Source organism: Leptinotarsa decemlineata, unplaced genomic scaffold (assembly GCF_025532065.1).
Source record: "Leptinotarsa decemlineata unplaced genomic scaffold, Ldec_3_MD MMD2_tig00000218_RagTag_RagTag, whole genome shotgun sequence".
Classification (NCBI taxonomy): domain Eukaryota; kingdom Metazoa; phylum Arthropoda; class Insecta; order Coleoptera; family Chrysomelidae; genus Leptinotarsa; species Leptinotarsa decemlineata.
Window position 1 is genome coordinate 539854 of NW_027412545.1, and position 25848 is coordinate 565701.

A 25848-nucleotide genomic window follows, 5' to 3' on the forward strand; every position below is an offset into this window, starting at 1 on the left:
ATCGTTTTAGAGAAAATTATGTTTGAGTTGCCGTTCGATTTTCAAATATCTTTCACAGTAATCTACGAAACAAGAAAAGGGTTCAGTTTGTTGCAAATATCCGAAAAATTAAAAAATTATCATAATTATTGCAGTTATTGAAAACATCTTTTCTCCACCCATTAAATATGACTAATGAGTAATGGAAAATCAGTTGTTGAATAGTTGAACAATTAATGATATCCGATAAAAAATATTTATAGGAATTTTCCTCTCAACAATGTTTTCATTTATTCATCAACTGTTTTTTCCGAATTGGAAGTTCTCCCAGAAATCTTGATAATTTTTGAAGTTGGAGCCTGAATATTTTGCTTTTTCATAGATAGTTTGCAACAATTTCTCATTGAGAAGTTGTTGAAAACGTAGATATAGCATTGGGAAAAAAATTTCCCCAATATCCCCATTGTGTAGTTTTGTTATTGACAAACAAAAAGTACATGAATATAATTCTCATTCATTTTTTATCCTCATCATTTAAAAATTTGATATAAACATGTGTATTTTTCGCGAGATGAAAAAAAAGTTGTTTTGTACTAAATGGCATGTGTCATTGTTATTCATTATTTTACTATTTAAAAAATTTTCGGGGAGAATTTATTCGTTCTTAAACAATTTTGTATTGGATGAAAAATTCAAATTATAAAACAACGTATTCATTCAGGGGTCTGTTTGACTTTGACGAAATCAGTAACCAGAGAATAAAATTTTACATGACTCTGCTCTAAATTTAACATGTTTGTCAGCAGCAAATATCTTATGAAAAGAACCGAACTAATAGGCTAAAGCTAAGGGGTACTGAAGGCACTAATATAAATCGAGACAGAAAGGTTGGAATCTCTACGTGATGCATTTTCTGCCTTTCATTACTCAAAGTTACCTAGTTTCGGATAGTAATCTACGAAATATATGAGAATAGAAAATATATAGAGGGAAAGCAGGACAAGTAGATTCTCAAACGAAGGCCCGAAGGGAAAGTGTAGTAAATTCTAACAGAACCAAGTGGATTCCTCGACGAAGGCCCTGAAGAAAATTTAGTAGGAAAGTATATTTCCTGATGAAGATTTTGTGTAAGAAAGTAGAATGGGGCCCAATGAAATCCCCCAAATGTGGAGTGTGGCATGAGGGTTTGCTGGCCAAACTTCGATGATATGGCATTTCTGTGTATGGCTCTTCAGCTTCCTGAAAGAACGTTTCCTGCAAGTGGTCATCGATGTTTATCTCTCGAATACTTTCACTATCAACGCTGGTGTTTCCCAGGGATCCATATTGCCTCCACCCCCATTTTCATTGTATATTGACGAAAACCAAGAATCCCATATATTGGATTTTCTGACGACAAAACACTTGTCTCATCATTCAATTTCGATTCCAAAACATCGGCTACGGAGGCACATCTTCACCGGCAGCAGGAGGTTGCATATCATAATGAGGATCCAGAAGTGATTTCGAATTTAGGTGAAAGTACCCAGGTTCAATTCAATGCCACAAAAACCCAGGCATCGGTTTTCTCCAAGAAGATGAATGTATCCGACCGGGATATGATGTCAGGTCAGACAATTCCTCTTTCTGCTTCGATAAGTTTGTTGGCGGATGAAATGGACACCAATTTGTCTTTGCACAATCATGTCGTCGGAATTGCAAAGGCTGCTTCTCAAAAGCTTGGGACACTGTTCCGAACCAGAAAACTGTACACACCTCAGCAACTTTTGTTACTTTATGAAGCTCATATCAGACCTTTTTTCGAGTATTGTTCTCATATATGCTCCAAAACATACCCTGATGTTGCTGAATTCCATCCAGAAAAGAGTCATCCGCCTGATTGGAGACGAGAATATCACGTGCAAGCTTGATAGCCTGGAACATCAATGAAAGGTTAGAGATTTGTCTCTCTTCTATAGATACCTTCACGGGACCTCGAAGAAGGTTTTGAAGTCGAAGTAACATAGGAAAACTCAAAGGGCCAAGAGGGTCAAGAAATGTAGTTGAATGAAAGGCATGCAAATTATCGATCGAAATTATACTGAAAGACAACACTCCCGACGCAAATTCAGGATGACGGCGAAAAGACACCTTCTAACTTTTCGGGTGACTTCGGCTTTCTTCTGGTCGGTTGGCTTTTCTTGCAAGATGGGCGGTCGATTGGCTGATGTGGGAAATATGCTCACAACTTCCTCTGGAGGACTAAGCTCGGGCGGTATTGGTCTTGTCGGTCTTAGCGAGGTGGGTTACGCTAATTGCACACACACCGATTTTGGACGGCCGATTTTATACCGGTCGTCGAAATTCCAATATTGAACCACATGTAAAATGCCACCTGGCACATATGCCAGGTCCCGTTCGATGTCGATCACCGATAGGCATGTGTCGACATCGATCACCGGTAGGCATTACGGAGCAGGACTATTAAACGGACATGGAAATCTCCCTAATATTCTCCAACGAGACCGATCTTTTCTAAGCAAAAAATAACGAAAATAAAAATGTTCGGATGAAATTCGTAGTACAGAATCAAATGGATTAGGCTAATTAAACATACCATTTGTGGACGGCCGATTATATACCGGTCGTCCAAATTCCAATAGTGAACGGGACCTGGCACACATGCCTACCGGTGATCGACGCCGATTACCGGTCGGCGTGTGTGCCAGGTCCCGTTCCCACATGTGGTTCACTATTGGAATTTGGACGACCGGTATAAAATCGGCCGTCCATAATCGGTGTGTGTGCAATTAGCGTTACTCTCATATGAATATCGGACAAGTCACTTCGTTCAATACAAATGATGATGAGGCCTTCCAAAAATAAATTGGAAGAAAAATTTTGGCCCAAACTTCATGAAAAACCAAAATATCATGAACTTCAACTTATGGCAAACTGTGGTTTTGAAAAACTATAACAGGAAAATTACGATAATTTTTTCTGATGAAGAATTATTGTTTCTTAAAATATCTAGCGAGCAATTCTGAATTGTTTGTTATTACTTTTATGTAAAGTTTTTATTGTTTTTAGTAACGATCAACTCTTAAAAATCTTTAATATGTACATACTACAAAAGTATTCGTTATATTCTCACCAGGTGACCCTGTGTACTGAAATGTAAATGTTTCATAGGGACGATGTTGATAACTTTCAATTCACACGAATGTATAAACTCAAAATTGAAAAATTTTAGACAATAAAACTTATCTTTAAATTTTGATAATTGTTTTTGCTGGCAAAAAATTGTTTGTTCAACTACCAAGTGAGCAATTCTGAATTGAAATTATGTACTCACTCAGATATTTGAGGAGTTTTCTACAGAATATGGGAATATGTCCCTCTGATTTTCAATCTATATTGAATAATGTATGAAATGAGTTGATTTTGGATTTGAGGAATGAAACTTTTTGAAGAATTTGGGTTTCGTTCTTTCATAATATTTTTTTGTTATTCGAATTGAAAGTTTCAGTTTCTGATCTACTTTAATAAAGAGCAATGAAATAGTTATTTTCTTCATTGGTCCATCTAGAATAATTTGTCATCTCCTAAATATCACTGACTTTGATCAAAGAAATTCGAATTGGTAAGCCGTGGTCGAATGGAACCAGAAGTACCAAACTTTTCGTCTGCGGCAGACCCATCAGTGATACATGCGTTGACTTCGAGATATAACCGTCGTCGTCGCAGTTAATGTACTGATGATGTCCGCCACAGTAGCAGACAAAACAGTCATTAGATGATTTGGTGATTTTCGTGAATTTGAATGTCATGAATAAACTCCACAAAAATGTTGACACTTCAGACTTTTCAGGTAACGATTTGAATTCAAACCTCATTCTGGACCAGTAGAAACAGTGGAGAAATACAATTTCAGTATTCCCAAAATACTATATTCTTTTTTGCCACCTTCATTTGGGCTCTCTGTATCTGTAGTTTTGAAAAGTATTATGTGATGTTGAATATGAATAATATTGGAAGAACAGGAACGACAAGCATGGAAGTCGTTTTAGCCAACATAATTCAATATCAGAAAACATTTGTTGCGAAAAACAATGGAATATATTCACATATTTTGATTCTAGAGAGCCAGATCTATGATATCGTATCATCATCAGAGAATTTTAGAGTTTTTGGTATTTCAGTAGTTTCTGGAAGAAAAATTTACAAGGTATGTTCACAATTATCCTTCGAATCAACTTCTCCCTGACAGCTGCTTCTGAAGGTTTATATATTGAAGTATTTTATACACAAAACAAAAAATTTCCCCTAAAGCTTAATATTCCATATTTCCACTTCAAGTCTTCCCATCTCTCGTGAATTATGTCATTATTCATCACAAAACAATAAGAAAGATTCAATTATCTTTTGTCACAACAATGAAGAACTTTCAGTTGCAATTTCCGGTCTCTGTGGTCGGCAGACGTCGAAACTAAACCCAGCCCCAAACATTTCCGTCACAGTTTTGAATTGACTTAGCGGTGACATGTAATGGAGTAATGGTCTGACAATGAGCTACTGTTCTGGGATTGTTGTACAAGTGGATACATGCATTTGATTGAAATACGTCTGTTTGGAAGTCGGGTAACATGTTAATCAAGGGATGGAGCTTCTGTCTGCAATAATTCAGTTCGATATGTATGAGTGTTTTTATGAAGAAAATAGTGTCTGACTCAATGTGAAACAAAGTTCAGATTTAGTGAAAAACTGGATTATTGAATATTTTGCAAAATTACAACTCGTAGATAACTTCGAAACATGCTAAAGTGACGAACATCATTTGGACTTACCAATTCATCGACTGAATGGACTGCTGAATGGAAGGCAGCTGCAAATCTCTGCGGATGGCTTCGTTCCGTGCGAACCACGGAGCATCCACAAACATCCGTATTAACTTGTTTTGCAATCTCTCCAGAATGGAAATATTTGATGGAGCCGCTTGTCCCCAGACGACTGAAGCATACATGATGACAGGCTTGAACATCGTTTTATAGATCGTAATTTTGTTCTTTATGCTTAGTTTGGAATGTCTATTGATCAGAGGGTACATACTTTTGATCCGACCCTCGGATCGGACATACTTTTGATTCTTTGCCTTCACGGTTGTGATGTGCGGGTTAAAGATGAGCCTACAGTCTATCAGAAGACCAAGGTATTTTACCCGCGTTTGCCAGTTGATCTCCCTTCCAGAGATCCTCACTTTTCTGGCCGGAGAAGATAGCATTCTTCCTATGATTATCGCCTGAGTTTTTTCCGGGTTCACTCGGATCTTCCAATCGAGGTACCAGCGCTTGAGGTCGTCCAATGCACGTTGCATGTAGACGACGCTGAGCTCCCCACCCATGGAAGGCGAGAGGAGAGCCGTGTCATCGGCGTACAGAGATATCTTCACACGCTCAGACCTCGGAACGTCGCTAGTGTAAAGGGAGTACAGCGTGGGAGAGAACGCGGCCCCTTGTGGCACTCCAGCGAAGATCTCTCTGTTGTCAGACAGAGAGCCCTCTACTCTAACCTGAATTGTTCTGTCTTTCAGGAAAGACCCAATCCACCAGATCAGGCCCCGAGACAGGTCGAATGCGATTCGTTTATGCAGAAGGCCTTCGTGCCATACACGGTCAAAGGTTTTCAAGATGTCTAGTGAAATGACGTGTACTTTTCGGTTTTGGTTCAGTTTCGTGATGGTGTTTTCGAACAGTCTCAGAGCCTGTAACTCAGTGGAGTGTTCTCTCCTGAAGCTGAACTGTTCTTCAGGCAGAACATTTCGGTCCTCGACTTCTTCGTAGAGTCTTTGCAGAACGACTATTTCAGCCAGTTTAGCCGTCGACGAGAGCAGACTAATCGGGTTATAGTTCTGTGGGAACAGCTGGTACTAACCTGTTTTGGGATCATGACAACAATCGCATGCTTCTACCTTTTGTGTTTATAATCAGTAGTTGGCTTTCAACGCAGTTTCCGGGTGCCTCTTCAACAACTTATTGGTTATTGAATCAACCCCCGGAGCTTCCTTGGACTTTGTGGTCTGATGTAACCCTTCAGGTCTTCCACAGAAGCCGAACGGATGTTATTGTCGTCATCTTCCCTGAGGATACGGTGAACCTGATCATCCAACAGAATATCGTGGTATATGTCAACGTTGTCGTCAACGATAAGTTGGAACTGACGTTCCATCGTGTCAGCAAAGGCCAACGCTTTGTCGGCGGGGGAGTAGCTCACTCCGCGCTCTCTGTGAATGGGTGAGGGAGCAGTCTTCCTCCCTCTGAGTCTGCGGGTGACTCGCCGAAGCTCGTTCTCCCCAGGCCCAAAGGATTCCAAGATATCCGCTCACCTTTCGTTTTGGTAATCAATGATGGCCTGTTTAACTTGGTTAGCCATCCTGCTTGCCGCAATTTTGTCTCTGGGAAAAGGGTTCACTAATAAAGTCTTCTCAGGCGATTTATCTCCCGTATCAAGGCTTTGATACGAGGGGGAAACTTGTTGTAGCTCCTCAGCGGACACTCCTCCCTTGAGGTTGCCACTCGAAACGCATCATTGCATGATGTTTCGCAATAGAGCTTCAGAATATGTCGACTTCCGCTTCTTGGTACTAAGAAATTGATTTCGGGTAGAAGAATCGTACTGTCAATATTGTTGTTGAGTAATTAATGCAGGAATTTCATACCAAGGATAACTCTCCTATTTTTCAAAGATTCCATATCGAATCGTGTCAACAAAATGTTATAATCAATGCCTAGCGTGGCATATTGTCCATCAACTTTTAGACATAAGTATTTTAGGAACTTTCTCTGCACGCTTTCAATTGGTGTTTTTGGTAGTCGTAAACTGAATTCCATAGATCTGTCATTTGCAAAATATAGCATTTTGAAGTTTTTGTCATTTCTGTAAGTGAATCCAAGCCTTCTTTTCACATCAGCAGTCATATTCCTTATATGGGTTGTAAACGTTAATTTACTGTCAAATGTTGTACCAAAGTCTTTTATCTCGTGTACGCGGCTGATTGTTAATTGATTAATCGTACATTTAATTTCGCAATTTTTTTTTGAACGATATTATGTTGTATTTGTGTACGTTCAGTTTTAGACGATTATCTTTGATTATATCTAACTCATATTGTACACGTTGGAAGTCATTAATGTCGTCGATTTTATAATATAGTTTCAGATCGTCTGCAAATAGTAGGTTAGGAATTTCCAAAAAGGTTGCCAAATCATTAATAAAAATTGAAAAATAAAAGAGGTCCATGATTAGCACCTTGTGACAACCCAAACGTAACTACGTATTGAGCCGATTTTAAAGATTCATATTCGACGAATATGTTCTGTTATTGTGTTAACTAGATATGATTGAATCAGGATGAGCAGTTGGTTAGAGAGTCCCAATTCTGTTAATTTGCTGAGAAGAACATAATGGGCTATTTGGTCGATGGATTTTTGAAAGTCTAAATAAACAACATCGATTCGTTTTTGTTTGTCCAGGTACGTACAGAGATACTGGTTTGAATATGAAAGATTTGTCATACATGATCTTTGTTGTACTAAACAACTAAACTATGCTGAGAAGGAGAAATAACTTTTTCAATATGGAAGTACATAGGTAACATTGTCCACACATATATCGAAGAGTTTATAAAAGTCAGATAAAACTGAAATTGTCCTGTAGTTTGTGATATCGCTAGATTCATATTTTTTTTAATATCGGACAAATCCGAGCCGGTTTCCACTGCTCAGGGAAAGCACAAGTTGTTAAAATTTAGTTGATTATGCCTATTAGACGTATAGAGAGAATGTCGATAAAGTCCTTTATTACAAAACTAAAAACATGTCAACGCCTGAGGTGAGTTTATTTTTTTAATTTAATTTTTCACGAGGCATATTCTCGTCGGAAACCAAGTATACACCTGGTGAATCCATTGACAATATCCCCAGGCTTGTCAAATACCTCATCACCAAGTTTCATTATACCCGGTATACGAGAAAGTGTATGATTACTGTGTATGATTGACCAGAAAGTCGAGCTGTCACTTATCCTTTTTTCTTTATATGGCAGATAACATCGGCGCGTTTAATGAACCAAGTTGGCGTTATCTGGAGATGAAGTGAGATAATTCATTACTCGGGCACTATTCATTCCTAACAGGCTACAGAAGTATATCGGTCAGAGTAAATGAGGTGTCAGAACTTGTTTCGAAAAACACGCCGCCTTATACCGATTGAGAAGATCAATAACGTCTATCAGTCTGTCAGGCCACTTAACTTGTTGAGATCGGTACACGGCATTAGACTTTTGGACGCTTCCGAAAATCTGGAAATAGCAAAGGGGGACATGAAAACTATGAACAGTGACAATGGTAATTTTACAAACAACCGAGAAAAATGTTCGCTTATTTGTACCCGAGAAATCAATGATGCATGACTTCTTCCAATAAGAATGTTTCCTGTAAACAGAGAGTCATAATGATCTCCTGAGGATGCTAACTTGGTTGGCGAATCGCGCGTCGAGAAACCGTAATTTTTGTTCTGGTGTTGGGAAAGTGTTTTTAATAGATTCACTTCGCGCCAGAGGTTTCAGTACGAACTATCAAATTGTATGATAGTTAGGTAGTGGTCATAAATTATAGGCCAAGTTAGAATCTACAATCACTGATAGTAATTCACGGTGAAGGCACAACATTTGAGTTTTATTCGAGATTTGGTTATTGTTATTTTCTTTTTGGTATTTTTCTTTGTCTGTTTTGTTGTATCATCTCTCTTTATTTCTTTTTTATTGTATATAGTATAGGTTCAAAGCCGGCAAAAATCTAGCATAGTTATCTCCTAGGAAGAAGTGTCTATGATTATTAAGATCATTCTCAAATGTGTGGAAAAATGTAGAAAAATTCGCATCTGGTAACAGCAGCTGCCAAATTTGATTCGACAAAACAGTTACTGCATTAGCGAAAGGCCATCTAGCCTTTCAAGACATATGTTATACGGGATAGGTTTACCATATTCGCCCATGTACCCTGAGAATCATTTTTTTATTATACGTCAAAGTTCTATAATATCCAATTTTTTTTATCATCAGTTTTTCCCTCAAGAAAATGACTATGGTAGAACCAACTGTCTATTGTCTATTTGAGAAAAAACTTAGGGACTAAGATTGTTGGAAAATTTGACCTGGGTAGTTTTCATAATGTGTTGTGACACTGTGGAACAGAAGATTGAGAACAAATTTCTTGTTTGAACTTTTTGTCTGTTATCAAAAAAATAGGTTTTTCAAAGCTTTCCCGCACATAAAATAATTGTTAAGAAAGCGAATTCTGTTTTTGATTTCCTAAAGCCTGACAAAATTTCCTACTTATGACGTTATTTTTTCAAATTCCAAACGGTTTATAAAATCTTCGAAAAAATCAACTTTTTTCACCTCTCCAGAAATGCGACATATATCGTCTCATACGAATAAAGTCAGTTGGGAAGCATTTGTAATTTTTTTAAAATGCTTCAATCTCACTGAATAATTGGGCATCGTTACAGTATTCAGTCAGAAGAGCTCAAATAAGAATCGTACTCTGAAACTCCAATAAAACATTCACATCATTAATCCTACAAAGGGAGAGAAACGAAGGCATTTCGCTGTATAATACCCTGCCCCGCATTACACGGCACTTCAGAAAGCAACAAGCAAATCAAATTCAAATTTATTCCGATATCCCGATGGTCAAGAGAGTTGGATTTGCCAGACATCTCCGTTTCTCTTCCGCTTGCTGTTGTTTTCTCTCTTGTTCACATGAGGTGAATCGAAGTCATCGAGGAACTTTTCCTTTTACCCAATTCCGAGATTTTACTCATTAGCTGGAGGGTTGTAAACGCTGGACCCTTCATTCGAGGTTGAAGAAGTCGAATCGTTGGAGAGTTGTTAAAGGAAGAAAGTTCCCAGCGGTGTGGTTTTTGAAACGTGACGGATTTTCAATTATAGCGAGTCATAATGTAGAAAAAATACTTTCGAATAAATTCCGCTACATGTTACCATTTCATCACTTTGAATCATTTGAACAGGTAAAGCCAATGAGTAAACCTCTTTTTGGTGGAATTAGAAAACTCCATTGTAATACAAAACATATTATAAATATAGAGTAAAAAATACTGAAACTGAAATTTGTATGTGAATGGTTGTGAATTCAATTTTTTTTTGGGAATTTCAGTAATACTTTCACAAATATTTCTCTGTATTCTCGTGGCGGTAGGCACATTTACTACAATATGAGAATATTAGACTAGCTCTTGCGTAAGAAGGCATATTTTTACACCATTTCAACAGTTGAGGTGATATATTCAACTCAACATTTTACCAACTAATCAACAAAAGTCATCTCCATCATAAGATTGGAAAGAGGTAGCTGATACTTGATGGAAATCCATATTAAAACTCATTAATACAGTTTATTGTGTGATTTTCACTATTTATAGTGAAAATCTTACAGCAAACTGTAATTATGTGTTTCGATCAAAAGAAACTTACCCCATCATCATTTCTACCACAACTAACCAATTCTGGCCAATTCCATTTCCAGAATGTGGCTCAAGATAGTCACCAGTTTTTATGAAAGACTCAATACAAGACATATTGAAATTTATTCTGCTTGCATATAGATTGTTCAGAAACTGTATGAAAAGTAGAACTTCGAAGGTTCCTATACGAAAATTTTCAATAATAGGGTAAAACCGGGATAGATGTCCCACTTTTTGAAATAACCACCTTATATGAAAAATATTAATTTTATACGAATAATTTCAATAATACAGTTAGGTCAATCCTTTACGTTGAATTATTATTATTATTATTTTTCAACCCAACAAATACAGATTTTACAAGAATGTTCTTTTCGTGGAACTTTTTTTTAAGGATAGATGCCTACCTGTAAGGATAGTTATCCCACCATGAAAATAGTGAGAAGGATAGATGCCTGCAGTGCAGGATGGATGCCATTTATACCGTGTGGGTAAACAAAAACCCAAACCAAATTTTCTACAAAAAACATGAGTCATAATTATAAAAAACATTTTGAGTTCTTTTTAAATATTTCAATTGTTATTATTGGAAAATAATTGTAATATCGCATTAATGATCAGAATCAAATTTTTGAAACGTTTGCAACTTTTTTCGCTACGATTTTTCCGGGTTTACTATTCAATTGAATTCCGGATTCATCTATATTGTAGATCGTTTCTGGTTTATTCAACACCTCATTTTGGGTCAGAACTTTCATCAAAAGATCATAGAAGTAATTGACTTTTTCTCTACTGAGACCTTCAGCTCTAGCCACGGATAAACCATCAGCTTGTCTGATAGACAGCTTCGGATTTCGTTCAATAAAACTTCTGAACCATGCACCTCCAGCCATTTTGTTTTCGTGGTCGAAATTGTGTTTTAACTCCAGCTTTTCAGCAAATTGATAAGCTAACATACGCATGGCTTGTCTATTTGGGGAAAATCCTGCATCACCAAGCTTGAGAATGTGCTATACTAGCCTTTTCTCGTTGTCAAAATCCAAACTAGGGTGTTTTCTTCAAAAAATGCTTACGCTAATAGATCTATTGGAAACTAGAGACTGCAATTAGTCACTTGTGATCCACTGTTTGGAACCTTTGGTGTAGTACTATACCAACACCAAATCGTATTTGTTAACACCTCGACACATGTTTTGATCACCAAGTGATCATCTTCAAGAGGAAGACTGAACAGTAGTATTCCTCCTGAAGATGATCACGTGGTGATCTAAAGACTGAACTGTAGTTTAGTCTTCCTCTTGAAGATGATCACTTGGTGATCGAAATACGTGTCGAGGTGTTGAAAATAACGGTTTGTTGTTGGGATAAAACTCCAGTAATATTCAACAATTAGTTAATTGAAAGTTTGTAATGTCCTGTAGTACATGATCTTTGATATATACTCGGGGTAAACTTTGTTGTATTTCTAGCAGCATATTGTCGAGATATATCGTTTATCCCCATGGTTTTCTTGTCCATTCCATCGAAAGTTGACTGTAGGTTTTTTGTGGTCCACGAACATACTCGAGCTCGCACTCGTTCCTTTATTTTATAATTTCGTGTCATAGTTCTTCTGTAATCATGAATGACAGTGTAAGGAGGGATAGATGCCCTAAGGGCACCTATACCTCGAAAAATCAGGGCAAGTATGCTTCATGATAGGGATAGATTCCCAAGTATTTTTTTCAATAAATCATAAAAAAATCTATTTGCACCTAGATGTAGACTTAATGAACCAGTATATTGACGTAATGAAAAAATATAACGGAATTTATTACTGATTATTGAGTTATACAACGCAAAATACTAACCTTTGAATCTATGATGTGTTTCTGAATGTCGTAGCGGAGATAAATAGACGCACGAACCAACGTTCCTTGGGTAACTGAGGTAGGAGGTGACTGCGGCTCCTACTCACAGAAATAATTTTCATTCGCGATTTCGGGAACTTAGCTTTTTAGGATATTAGGCATCTATCCCGGTTTTGCCCTATTTATTTATTTTTGAGTATTGAGACCTATTTTGTCCAAGGCTAACCTGGATATTATGATACACGAACCATAAATGATTTAAACAAACATAACACATCTCTTCAACCAAATCAATTCAATAACAAACAATTTTCCATTTACAGGTGAACACCCTGAGGCGATGCAACATGGCGGGAATCAGCGGATGGGTCCCTCTTTGGGCGCACTAGCATTCATCTCCTACGTTTTGTTGGCTTACTGTTGAGTTTTAGACTTTCCATTTAGTCATTTAATGCTGACGGCCAGTGTCGACAATGTGCGTGTTACTTACATTGTGTTTTGAGCCCGCCCCATAAGATCAACTGAAACTTTCCACTCTCGCAATAATCAAGTAGGCTTGACTGACACACCCGATTCCTTTGTTTACAAGAATATTACGGTTGAATAGAAAGAAAAAATAAACCCCTTGATTACGAAAGGACTGGCTCATGAATATTAAGTTTACAGTTAATGAGAATTCGGTGTTTTTTCCAGGCAAAATAACAAAACCATTCTGGTACTTGGTATAAGCCATTTTTTGTGAATTTTCACTTTATACAATCTGGGAAAAAATTGGTAAACGAAGGACATACAGCCAAGGACTAGTTTAGCTCAAGAAGTTATGCTTGAATCCAGAATCTTTTTAACAGGCATACATGTGTTATTTTCTATCAAAGCTTATTTGTAGATTCTATAGATGATTTTTCTTTTCTTTCGGAAGGTTGAATTTAAAAAATCGAACGTTTTCGACAGATGTCAAAGGAGTGAAAGATATTGAAAGGGTTATATTTTTAGAAGTGACTAAATTTTTTTGGAAAAAAAATTTTTGGCTTTCTACTACTCCATCTTGATACAAAAAATATAGGAATCTTCCAAAGAAAGAAAGGAAGTAATCAATTTTAAAATAAGTAACTCTATACATGGATGTGTAGATCATACAAAGAAGTAACTTTCAGACACAAACTGGAAGAAATAACTCTCCTGAAACAGCTACTTTCATATAAATATTGAATTTTACGAAAGAAAAATTCTTTCAAAACGAATACTTTTATATGAACACTGAATTATACAGGAGTTAGGGATCTTCAGTGCCAATCTGGATAACACTATAAGAACACACAGTACATTCATAAATTACGATTTTTATATTACGGAATAAGTTTGATCTACTCATGTCATCGATGATATAATTAGATCAAACTTATTCCGTGACATAAAAATCGTAATACATGAATAACCTGTGTGTTTTTTCTTATAATGTTGTCCAAATTGGTACTGAGACCTTAGGCAAGTGTCTTTCGGCGAAACATCGATGTCTTCCAGTAAGACTGACAGTGTTCCATGTAAGTGCAATTTTTTACCATTCATTTAGTGTAGAACTCCTGTGAATGATATCTGATTTTATTTCATAACGAATGTTTTGAATACAAACTGAGTAGAGAATGATGTCTTCTGTATAATTCAGTGTTCATATAAAAGTATCTGTTTCCAAAGAATTTTTCTTCCGTGAAACTGAATATTTATATAAAAGTAGCTGTTTCAGGAGGGTTTTTTCTTCCAGTTTGAGTCTGAAAGTTACTTCTTTGCATGATCTACACATCCATGTAGAGTTACTTATTTTAAAATTGATCACTTTCTTCTTTTCTTTGGAAGATTCCCACATTTTTCTATATCAAGATGAAGTAGTAGAAAGCCAAAAACTTTCTTTTCCAAAAAAATAGTAAAAGATATTTCAGAACTTCTCTGACGTCTTTCGAAAAAGTTTGCATTAGGAAGGAAAACGACAAAAATGGTTGATTTATTCAATGTTGAAGATGGGGAAAGATTGTGTCCTTCGAAATCCTGAACATTTGTTGATAGAAAAAAAACAAGTTATCGTTTTTTGTGAAAATTATATTGAATGTACACAAAAACTCATCGATGTGGACTACAACTTTGCCTTTCTTGTGCAAAATGATTGTAAGAAATTTAAGTTTCAATTCTTTCCAGTTTGTGGAACTTGAAAATTTCTGTAAAAGTTCAATGAAAAACTTTTTGTTTGTAGAAATTGAAATTTATTCAATGCTTCTAATCTATCCAATTCATCAGAATATACTCTTTCAAGAATTAAAATTCCATTAAGCATATCACCATAACCATATCATAACAAAAAATACCATAATTTCATCGGTAGGTCGATACAACAAATTAAGAGAAAATAAATCAGTGCACCAAAGAAAAGTTCATCTTCTTGAAAATTACGCGAAATATTTCAAACGAGACAAAATTGTCAAATAACAATTATAGTCTTATTTTTCATTCGTATGAATAATAACATGTAAGAACAGAAAAGCCAACAAACAAAAATCAGATCAAATCATGATGTTATTGTTACCAACTTGTGAACGAGGCAGTGAGTTTTTCCTAACATATTCATTCTCCTTTGTCCCTATGAGTGATTAGCGCATTTTTTTTGTTGGCAACAAGATCGGACGGAAGATTTTTTGAGTATACTGTCATTTCGGGTTTATTCATTCACTGTGTTATTATGAATGAGTTTTATACCTTTACATCATAATTGGACGAAAATGAACCTCAAACTGTGGAATCTTTTTCATAAAACCTCGAAATATCTTTTGTCAACTCTCATCAAAGAAAGATATAGCTCATAAAATTTGAAATTCCGCAAGGTCTTCGAAGTTTATTTCTTCGGACATAAATAGCTTTAACTACCGTTTAACTGAGACATTTCAATAAATCCTTCGGAAGAATTGATGAGTTGGATGAAGGTTGAGTATTCCTTTTATTCATTTTCCACTAATAGTCACACCATGAAATACAGTACTATGAGATAATAAATCGAACAATAAAATATCGTCCTATTCCGCTAAATGTCGAAATATAATTTTAATGGTCACGTAATCGTGTCACTAATTTGACACAGCCACTGTAAACCTTTATCACAGTTTCAATTATTTCACTGGATAAATAATTATGTTGAACAACATATGTTACAAGTCTATCGAAAAGAAGCAAAGGACTAGAAGTTTGTTGTAACAGAAGATATTCAAAGAGGAAAAAAATTATCCGATTAGACTTTCCATGGATCAAAACAATTTGTTGAACTATATGTTCACAAGTTTCCAACGGCTTGAAGACCTCTCAATAGTTTTTTCATTCATTTTTTCTTCTATTCAATTCAATCTGGGAAATAAATCCTTTTTTTAAATTTGTAACTGTTTAGCAGTTATTACTTTTTGATAAAGAAACTGTTAAGTCTTTCAGAACATTCTCACACTTCATTTGAAAGAACTTCAGATATCGATAAGTAGAACTATTTATTGGTTATTGCATTGCATTGCATGCAATTGAAAGGTAATTGAATTTTTGCCTTAATCTCCAACACTTCTCCTTCACAATTATGAATTTGGATACCAGCCATCTCAATCATTATTCGCAGTTCATCTTGTCCTAATAGTTCAGCTCAGAAATCAACTAGTTGTTTGGGCAATACAACTTATATTTAAAAAATAGTCTATAGCTCAAAGTGGATGTTAATTAATCAGAATCAGTATCAAAACAATATCTCTATGAAATTTATACATATATATATATATATATATATATATATATATATATATATATATATATATATATATATATATATATATATATATATATATATTTGTAAGTCAGAAATTATTGGCATTTAGACATGTTTCGAGTGGAGTGAGCCACCCATCTTCAGTAAAACGGGAAATAGCTATAAACAGCTCATATCCTTTTTCATTGTAGCTGTTTTTTGTTTTACTGAAGATGGTGGCTCACTCCACTCGAAACATGTCTAATAGCAATTCATTTCTCACTTAAAAAAATATATATGTATCAATTTTGTGGAGACGACAATACCACTTATATTTTCTATAAACATGATCCTCTCGAGCAATTTTAAAGCATTTCGTTCAAGTAAATTTCTTAATAGGTTCCAATCAGTATTCACGTTGTAATATTATAATCAATGTTTGATGTTATTTTATATCGATTGAGATATTTTGTAAATGAATATGGAAACGTATAGACATCTAGAATAATTTTCAGGAATACGCTCTTCTCTACATTCATCGTGTTCCTATTTCTCATCCCTGGAAGTCGGGATTTTGTAATATCCGGTGCCTGATGAAAAAGTAACAACTTCATAGTGTTCTTTCTTGGAATCTCTTCTCCAATAATTTGTCAATATATTTCCTTCATTATATAAAATAAACACGAGAGGCAAAATTCCAATGTCAACAAATATCAACAAACATGTCAGAATTACTAGAATTACTTTATTTTTCGTGGGGAAGTATGATTATTTCAGTAAAACCTTATTTATTTCAGAAATCCGAACCAAATCTGAATAGTTAAACGGTTATCAACTGAATAAATATTTCTTCACTCAATTCTAGAAGACATTGTGAAGTCGTAGTAAATAATCATCAATTTTTCTCTTCCAGAAAAAGTGAATTGATTTGTTTGAAGGTGATTGACAATGTTTCATGATGAATTTCATAATTTCGGACTAAGATTGTCTAATATTATACTTGGACCCAATTATATAAAATCTCATTTTCCGTTAACCAGCTGTCGCTGGTTTGAAATCCCTGAAAGAACTAATAAAAAAAAATCAAAAAAGAATAGCTGAAAATAACAATTATATTAAGCAAAATACCTGACATGAAATAATAGTGAAATGAAATACAAGTAAAAATAGAACAATTGAACAAAAAATAAAAATGAAGTCAAGTTGCTTCACGACTTTTCGATTGTTGGTACCCACAATCGTCTTCGGGTTATGACTGGACTGATTCCTTCAAGAGATGACTATTTATGGGTCATTCGAGTACTTTCACTTATCTCCGCTTTTCTTTTTCCGACTCACCGGTATAGTGGGAGATGTCCGTTTTCGGGAGTTGGCCATTTTTTCGCTTGATTATGGTTTTCCATGTGTTGCGTATCAATACGCTAGCTCGGCTGACTACAACATGTATGCGACTTCTTTGAATTTCCTCCTAAACCAGTGTTTCTCCCTATCTATGATCTCAGCTTGGGACCACTCGATGTTATGTTGATAGGTCCAAACATGGTGTGCTATTCCTGCTGGTTTCCCCTCGCTGTGTGTGTTTCTTATGCTCGACAATGCGAACATTTAATGGCCTCTTAGTTCCACCGATATAGGAATTTCCGCACTCACAGGGTATCCGGTAAATGCAATTCTTGGAATCGCAGTCTGCGTTTGGTGGCTGCTTCGGATAGTGTTTCCTGATCTGAAGCAGGTTCTGATGTTGTACTTAGACCCAATTCCTGTCCGATAATCCTCTGATGCAGGGAAGTGCAAGCACTGGTCGTGACGGCTTCTCTTTCTTGCGAGGCTCCTGCTGTCTTTTAGCCAAAGTCTGTTCCACCATCGCTTTGGAGTAGCCATTCCGTTGAAGATCATTTTTGATGTCTAGTTTCTTCTCGAGATCTTTCTTCGTATAACAGAGCCCAAAAGTACGATCTAATAGAGTCTTGATGATTATTTTTTTTGTCGATTGATGGTAGACACTAACTGAACCACGAATCCAACCACCATCAATCGACTAAAGGTAGAATCATCACGACTCTATTAGACCGTGCTTTCGGACTCTGTAACACGAAGGAAGGTCTCCAGAAGGAAGTAGACATCATCAAAAATTATCTTCAACGGAATGGCTACTCCAAAGCGATGTTGGAACAAACTTTGGTGGAGCCTCGTAAGGAAGAGAATCCGTCACTACCAGCAACGCTTGCACTTCCCTGTATCAGAGGATTTTCGGAAAGGATAAGAAGAATTAGATCCAAGTACAACATAAGAACTTGTTTCAGATCCAGAAATACTAGCCTTAGCAGCCCCACGAAAACCAAGTCACCAAACGCGAACTGCGATTCCAAGAATTGCATTCATACCCTGTGAGTGCGTAAAATCCTATATCGGTGAAACTAAGAGGCCATTGAATGTTCGCATTGTTGAGCATGAGAAAAACACACGGCGAGGGGTCCCAAGCTGAGATCATACACAGGAAGGAACATTGATTTAAGAGGAAATTCAAAGAAGCCGCATACATGTTGTCGAACAACATACTCAGCCAAGCTAGAATAGAGATACGCAACATATAGAAACCCATAATCAAGCGTAAAAATGGCCAACTCTCGCCAAACTATCATATTCCATTAAACCAGTGAAGCGGAAAAAGGAAAGCGTAGATGAGTGAAAGTAATCGAATGACCCATGAATAGTCATCTCTTGGAGAAATTAGTCCAGTCATAACCCGAAAACGATTGTGGATACTAAAAATCGAAAATTCGTGAAGTAACTTGACTTGGAATCTCTCATTTTTTTGGTCAATTGTTTTATTTTTACTTGTATTTTATTTCACTTTTATTTCATGTCAGCTATTTTGCTTAATATAATTGTTTTTTTCAGCTATTCTTTTTAATTTCTTTTTTGTTATTAGTTCTTTCAGGGAGTTCAAATCATTTCATATAAAATCAGACAACGGAAGACCAAACTAATGAAATTTTCGTAAAATGATGTTTCACAACCTCAAAAAAATCTGATACAATTCTGAGAGTTCTGAACATCACGTAAACATTGTTGATATTCGAGGTGAAGTTTGAATTGAATTGGTGGTAATTCATTTTTCTTGTGCGATTGATGTCTTATTTATTTTGTGGAGATTCCTATTGTATATAGAATGGGAAAAATAACTTTTGTCTAATTTCAATTAGGATATTTTTGTACAACTGTCATTAAAAATGACATTTTTAATGGTTGTCGGGAGTATTAAAAGATGATGTTTATAAATTAGCGTGTTGAAAATATTTTTTACGCTAGTGTTAAAAGTATTTCTTTCGACCAAATAGCGATAAACAAAACATAATGATTCAATTTTCAAAGAAGTTTCATTATGAACAATAGATAAAGATACGATTACATTATGTTACAAATGTATTATATACATCAAACACCAGCAAGAACTTTGAATGTGACTTTGAGTAAAACGCATGAGCTGTAAACAATACTGTTTATTGGTAACCAGGTGATTTGGCGTCACCTGACATGGCCACTTCACAGCAAATGCGATAACATGAAAATAGTGAAAATAGATGTCAAAATGTGTTTTTATAGAAATATAAAATTTATCTATTTTATTATTAAAACAAGACAGTTGTAAAAAAAAATTGTATGATATTTGTGTTGAAAGTAAGTTTTATCTTGTTCGTGAAATTACTCAACTCGCTAAGTTCGTTTCGCAAACTTTTTCACTCACCAAATGAAACTTTACTTTTAACACTCATCATAATTCGATTATTTGTTATGACCGGTTTCGGTTTATTAAACCATTCTCCAATGTTATTTTCTCTATCTATCCTATATTTAATTCCTTCTTCATTTCGATCACTTGTATCTGTTCATTGTATTGATGAGTTTCAGTTGACTCACGAAGCCATCAACTCAATGGAGTTGAGGTCTGCTAATGAATCATTATCATAATCACAGTCTTTGTCAGTCAGTCAATGTGAAATATTATCAGCTAATTGCATCGATATGAGAACAAAATATTCAAATTGTATCAATTTTGTTACTCAATAAAATGTTAATTACATAGCTGTCAGTTTCGACGCTGTCGATTTTATCTCTGTTTGGAAGAAGTGTTTTATAACTGTTTTATTCTGTTGCGGTTTCCATAATTTGTTCGCTTCGAAGGAAAGAATGATGGAAAACTGACGACTCAGTTAATCCGAAGAAATATTCTAATCGAATTAATTGAACGGAAAAATTTCTCTACAGATAATATTGAACTTATGAAAAAAATGAATTTTCATAACAGGTACGAATTCTCACCTAAACCGGCTGAACTAAGCATGTATCAGAAAAACACGTATTTATTCAGTGAACATCTTATCAATAATAATGAAATTCATGTTGAATATTCAATTGTCAATAATTATCTTTCCTGAATAAGTACTCAGCACCAAAAAAATTATTGTTGAAGTTATAATGAAGGAGATCTGATTTTCTGTGTCAGGTTTTTCATATGACAATCCTCATTAAAGAATAAATGAAGTGAATGTTGAAAGTAATTAATACAGTTTATCGTATGATTTTCGCTGTAAAGGGTTCAACAATAACCGCCAGACGTGTTTCGTTATACAATAGCTCCCTAAAGCGTAAACTGAAACTTACTTCCAAATTACAATCATTTCATACCTACTCTAAAATATTACCTACTTATATGCCTACTTTCTAATGAATGAATCTACTTGAAAAAGTCAGGTATGAAATAAACAGATAATGATAATGGTGAATTATTCAATTCAGTTTGATCGTTCATGAGATATTGAGCCGTCAACAATGATTAAGATAGCAGTCTAATACATTCCTGACTTTCAAAAAAGTTATACAGCCAAGCTTTGAAAGAAGTTTACCCAATTCGAAGAGAAGGGGATAAAAGTTATAGATCCTCAACCTACTTAGGCCAAACCGACTACAAATATTTCAAGTTTTCTGCACATCAAAGGTGTAAATATTGATTTCAAATAACTTAGGCATGCACTCAAGAATAACAAAGATAAAAGTTGAGTTTCCGAAAAATCCGTAGTGTATAAATTATCATGTGGGTCATATCCGATGTTTTATATAGGTCAAACTGGAAAAACATTCAAAACCCGCATCAAGGAACACAGAAATAGTTTCCAGAATGGAAAACTAAATTCCACATATGCCACTCATTTGCCACAAAGGGACACGAGTTCAGCCATGATTTCAAGCCCCTCCATTTCCAGAAGAAAGGTTCAAAACTTAACCTGTTGGAGAGTATGGAAATGAACAAATCAAAAAACTCTCAATATTTTATGAACGATCAGACTAAATTGATCAATTGACCATTATTGAAAAATAGTTAGGTATATTTACGGTACTTTCGAAAAATTTATCATATAAATAATGAATTCATACCCGACCTTATCAGGCAAATTCATTTATTAGTAAGTAGGCATACAAGTAGGTAATATGTTGTAATTTAGAAGTGAATTTTAGTTTACGATTGAGGAAGCTATCGTATAGCGAAACACGTGTCGCCGTTTTTGTAAAATCCTTCATAGTGAAAATCATACAATAAACTGCATTAATTAGTTTTAATATGGATTTTCATCAAGTATCGGCCAGTTCTATTTAATTATTGAAGTGAATGTGATGTAATGGAAAAATATATTTTTAAAACAACATTTTACTACGATTGACGCTACAATCGCCTATTTGTTATCAAAATTGATATACGAATTTCATTATTTACTCACACGATAATTCGAGTTCGGCTCAAAATGATAATTATGAAAATAGTTCTTCATTGCATATGAAAACTACTGTTATTGTATCGGACATGAGCCAGTCTGAAGATGATGTATTCCTCAATGTAACCCTGATTTTTCCTTAGCTAATTTTGAAGAAATATTCATTTTCCTGCCAATAATAACAATTTAAATAATGTATCTTCTACTTTAAATCATTTAAGGCATTATGAATTTCCGTATGGATCATTTATGAATTTGGGAGAATGAAAAGTTTCAGTTCTCTCTTTGTCCACCTGTGTACATGACCTGCCATTTTTTCTACATCCTCATCCCCTCTACCCATTGAAATTCACACTAGTATTAAAATACGATAAGTTGTATATAAAGTTAATACATGGCAAACTAGTAGACATAAGTGTTCTTGTTGTTTTATTTAAGTTATATCTCACCAAATTGTTTCACAATATATGTTCTCTATACGCTAATTTCTGGAAAACTGTCTTGATTGTTGGTATTTGATCTCACTAACTATTGGTTTAAATAAATGATAAGAAGTCAAAAATTTTCTTTCGTCCAGTTGGAACCTATGAATAACCGAACAAATTAAAATTCAAAATCAAATTCATACAGCGTGTTTCCTAACTACGGTACGAAACTTCAGAGAGTGATTCGTTAGGTCGTTTTAAAAATCAAAATGTCTATGAACATATGTCCAGAGTTGCTTCGTTTCTGAGATACAGGACGTTGAAGTTTAAAAAAAAACGGTATTTATCTTTAATATTCCCACATTTGAAGTAATAAGACGCTTATTGAAATCGAACTAGATCGAAATTATTAGGTTCAGTGGCATTTCAGTGGACGCCACAGCCAATAATATTAAAAAAAGTGACGCCACTGATTTTTTTAATTTTTTTAAATTTGAGCATTTGAAAATTCAATTTTTTCATCGCCTGTGTTTCCTTCATATCAAGCTTCGTTTTCGGGAAAAAAATCACAATCCATGGACAACATGAAATGAAAACAAAAAGCAAATTAGAAACCATTTCGACTTCAAAGTAAATGAGCAAAATGTCCACCTTCTGATGGAATACACGATTGCAATCAATTTGTCAAAAATACCTGAAGAATTTTTTAAACAAAACACACGCTCTTAGAGTGGTTCCTGTGCAAGAGTGGTGATTCACATTGGATTTGAATCGCTGGACTTTGCAATTGTCAATTATTCGATTTCTCAAGTCATTCACATCTAGTACATGAGTTTTATAAACAGGAGACTCCAGATGATCCCATAAGTAGAAATCCAGAGGATTCATATCAGCGATTATATAGTCTATTCAACAAGTTCAAAAACATGAAAAATAGAGATGAAGCTCCTAAAAATATGAGCGATAGCTCATTTGATTCGGAATCACCTCTAGAGAAATGTTTTAGAAGGATTTTGGTGCAGGTAAAAAATTGCAATTGTTATTAACAAAATAAGATTTTAAAAAAATGGTATTTATTTTTTCGTCAAAAACTCAAAAAATATTAATATTTAAGCAATTCTGAAAAAAGCTCGTTAAAGAGGAGGAATTTTCCGATAAAAAAGTCCCGACTCCCAAAACTCCGTCTGCATTATTTATAATTTGAATTTGACGTTGAAAATATGGTTTCGCGCGGCTGTTACGGCTTTTTTTATAACATAAAATGTCATTTTAAAAATTTGAAAACAATCTAGTATCTTCTTAACATTTGAATGATTTGATTCCTCTAGAAAAAAAAGTTTTATCACCATTTTTGAAAAAGTTATTCAACTGTTAAATAACAAATTTTTCTCAATCTCCGTAACTTCGTGGAGCCCTTTTGATATATATACTTCATACGATTCTGCGATAAAAGTTCATAAAAATTGATTAATTTGTTAATTATGATTTTTTATAACTATTGCAAAATGAAATATCTGAAAATTGTTGATATAATTTTTTTTTCGATATTTAGCTATGCTTGTTTTTACATCGAACAATGGCAGGTATTAACATAGGATATGAATTTTTTACGTGATTTGTTTATTAAATTGTTTTAAACAAATAGAGAAATTCACTATTAAAAAAAATCTCTGCTATTCTGTTGTCCAGAGATAATTATGATTTTTTTAAATTTTTTTTTTTCTAATTTTGATTTTTAATTGTTTAAAATCGATTTTTTTATATTTCGATTGTTCATATAATTAGTTTGGAAATAATTTTGCTTTCGAAAATCATGATTCACACTTAAATAGTTTGGCAAAAAAAATGTATTTGTTCATTATTTAATTGTTTATTAGTTTAACAATTTGTTATAAACAAATATTGACCAACGTTAAATTTTTTTTCTGAAGCAGAAAAAAATTATAAAAACAGCTATATATGAAAAAATGTCATAATTTTTATTTTATTTATATAATACTTTCTAATATCCTACGATACGGTAATTGTAGCGCCTACTTGACTTGTCAATTGAAAAATTGATGTATCTTTTAAACTATAGGAGATAGGATAAAGAGCATTCAAGTCTTTTTTAAAGAGAATAAATTTCTATTTCAGATAAATCTAAGATCAAGTTCGTATCTATTGTTTATTACCTATTACATGCATTTGTTTATGAAAATTCGGTATTTTTTTGACATTTTCGTATCATTTGTGGTCTTTAACTTGTGAAATTATGCAGATACGGCAATAAACTTGAGAAGACTTCTGTTACGGAATAAATTGCCTAATAAATTACTAATTAATCATACTTCTATTGCTAATTGTTTTAACAATATACTTACCGTTTTTGTGTTCAGTTGACTTGAGCTCCGTTGAACATAAATGCATTCTATTTTATAATGTTATAAATCAATTTTTTTTGTGTATTTCATTCAAAACTGTTCCCGTTATATACTCAACAGTTTAATAGACTTCTTGTCGAGATTCTACTTCATTTTTTTAATTTTTATTCAAATTTCTTTCGTAAGAAAATGATTTTTTTTGTGTCAAAGCATATAAGATATTTATAATAATGACTTGAAGTTCTTGAATGATAATAATATAATTCAATTATATATCTTTTATTTATTTTCATCTTTTATAGTATTGAAATTGTTCTTTACGGTTTTCGTTTATATTTGACGTTTTCTTCTTTTTTTAAAGGGAGAAATTCGGGAACGACTTGGCTCGTTAACGTTGGACGTTAAGAGATGGAGAGCTGTTTTTATAATTTTTTTCTGTTTCAAAAAAAAAATATAACGTCGGTCAATATTTGTTTATAACAAATTGTTAAACTAATAAACAATCAAATGATGAATAAATAATTTTTTTTGCCGATCTATTTAAGTGTAAATCATGATTTTCGAAATCAAAATTATTTCTCAACTAATTATTTTAACAATCGAAATATAAAAAAATCGATTTTAAACAATTACAAATTAAAATAGAGAAAAAGTTTAAAGAAAAAATCATAATTATTTCTAGACAACAAAATAGCAGAAAAAAATTTTTCAAAAATTTTGAATTTCTCTATTTGTTTAAAAAAATTTAATAAACAAATCACGTGAAAAATCCATATCCTATGTTAATAACTGTCATTATTCAATGTTAGAACAGACATAGCCAAATATTGGGAAAAAAATTATATCAACAATTTTAAGATATTTCATTTTGCAATAGTTATAAAAAATCATAATTAACAAATTAATTAATTTTTATGAACTTTTATCACAGAATCGTATGGAGTATATATAACAAAAGGGCTCCACGAGAATCTAAATTCATAGGCCAATTATTTATACCTTTTATCCCATTATTTAAGCCAACGGAGATTGGGAAAAAAATTGTTAGTAACAATTGGATAACTTTTTGAACAATGGTGATAAAACTTTTATGCTGTAAAAAATTATTTCTTTTGATACACTCTCTTTAGCGGCAGCGCGCGCATACCGTAACAGCCGCCTGGAACTCTATTTTCAACGT

The 25848-nt window shown here is 34.1% G+C and overlaps 1 protein-coding gene across 2 annotated transcripts in view; it reads left to right on the forward strand.

The window, feature by feature from the left end:
* LOC111511188 (neurotrimin) overlaps positions 1-12978 on the forward strand; it is a 140767-nt gene extending 127789 nt beyond the window's left edge. For both annotated transcript variants that reach the window (XM_074173177.1, XM_074173178.1), the window contains exon 5: positions 12673-12978. In XM_074173177.1, coding sequence (XP_074029278.1) covers positions 12673-12773 — 101 coding nt within the window. In that variant the 3' untranslated portion in view covers positions 12774-12978. The remainder of the gene's footprint in view (positions 1-12672) is intronic.
* The last annotated feature ends 12870 nt before the right edge of the window (positions 12979-25848 follow it).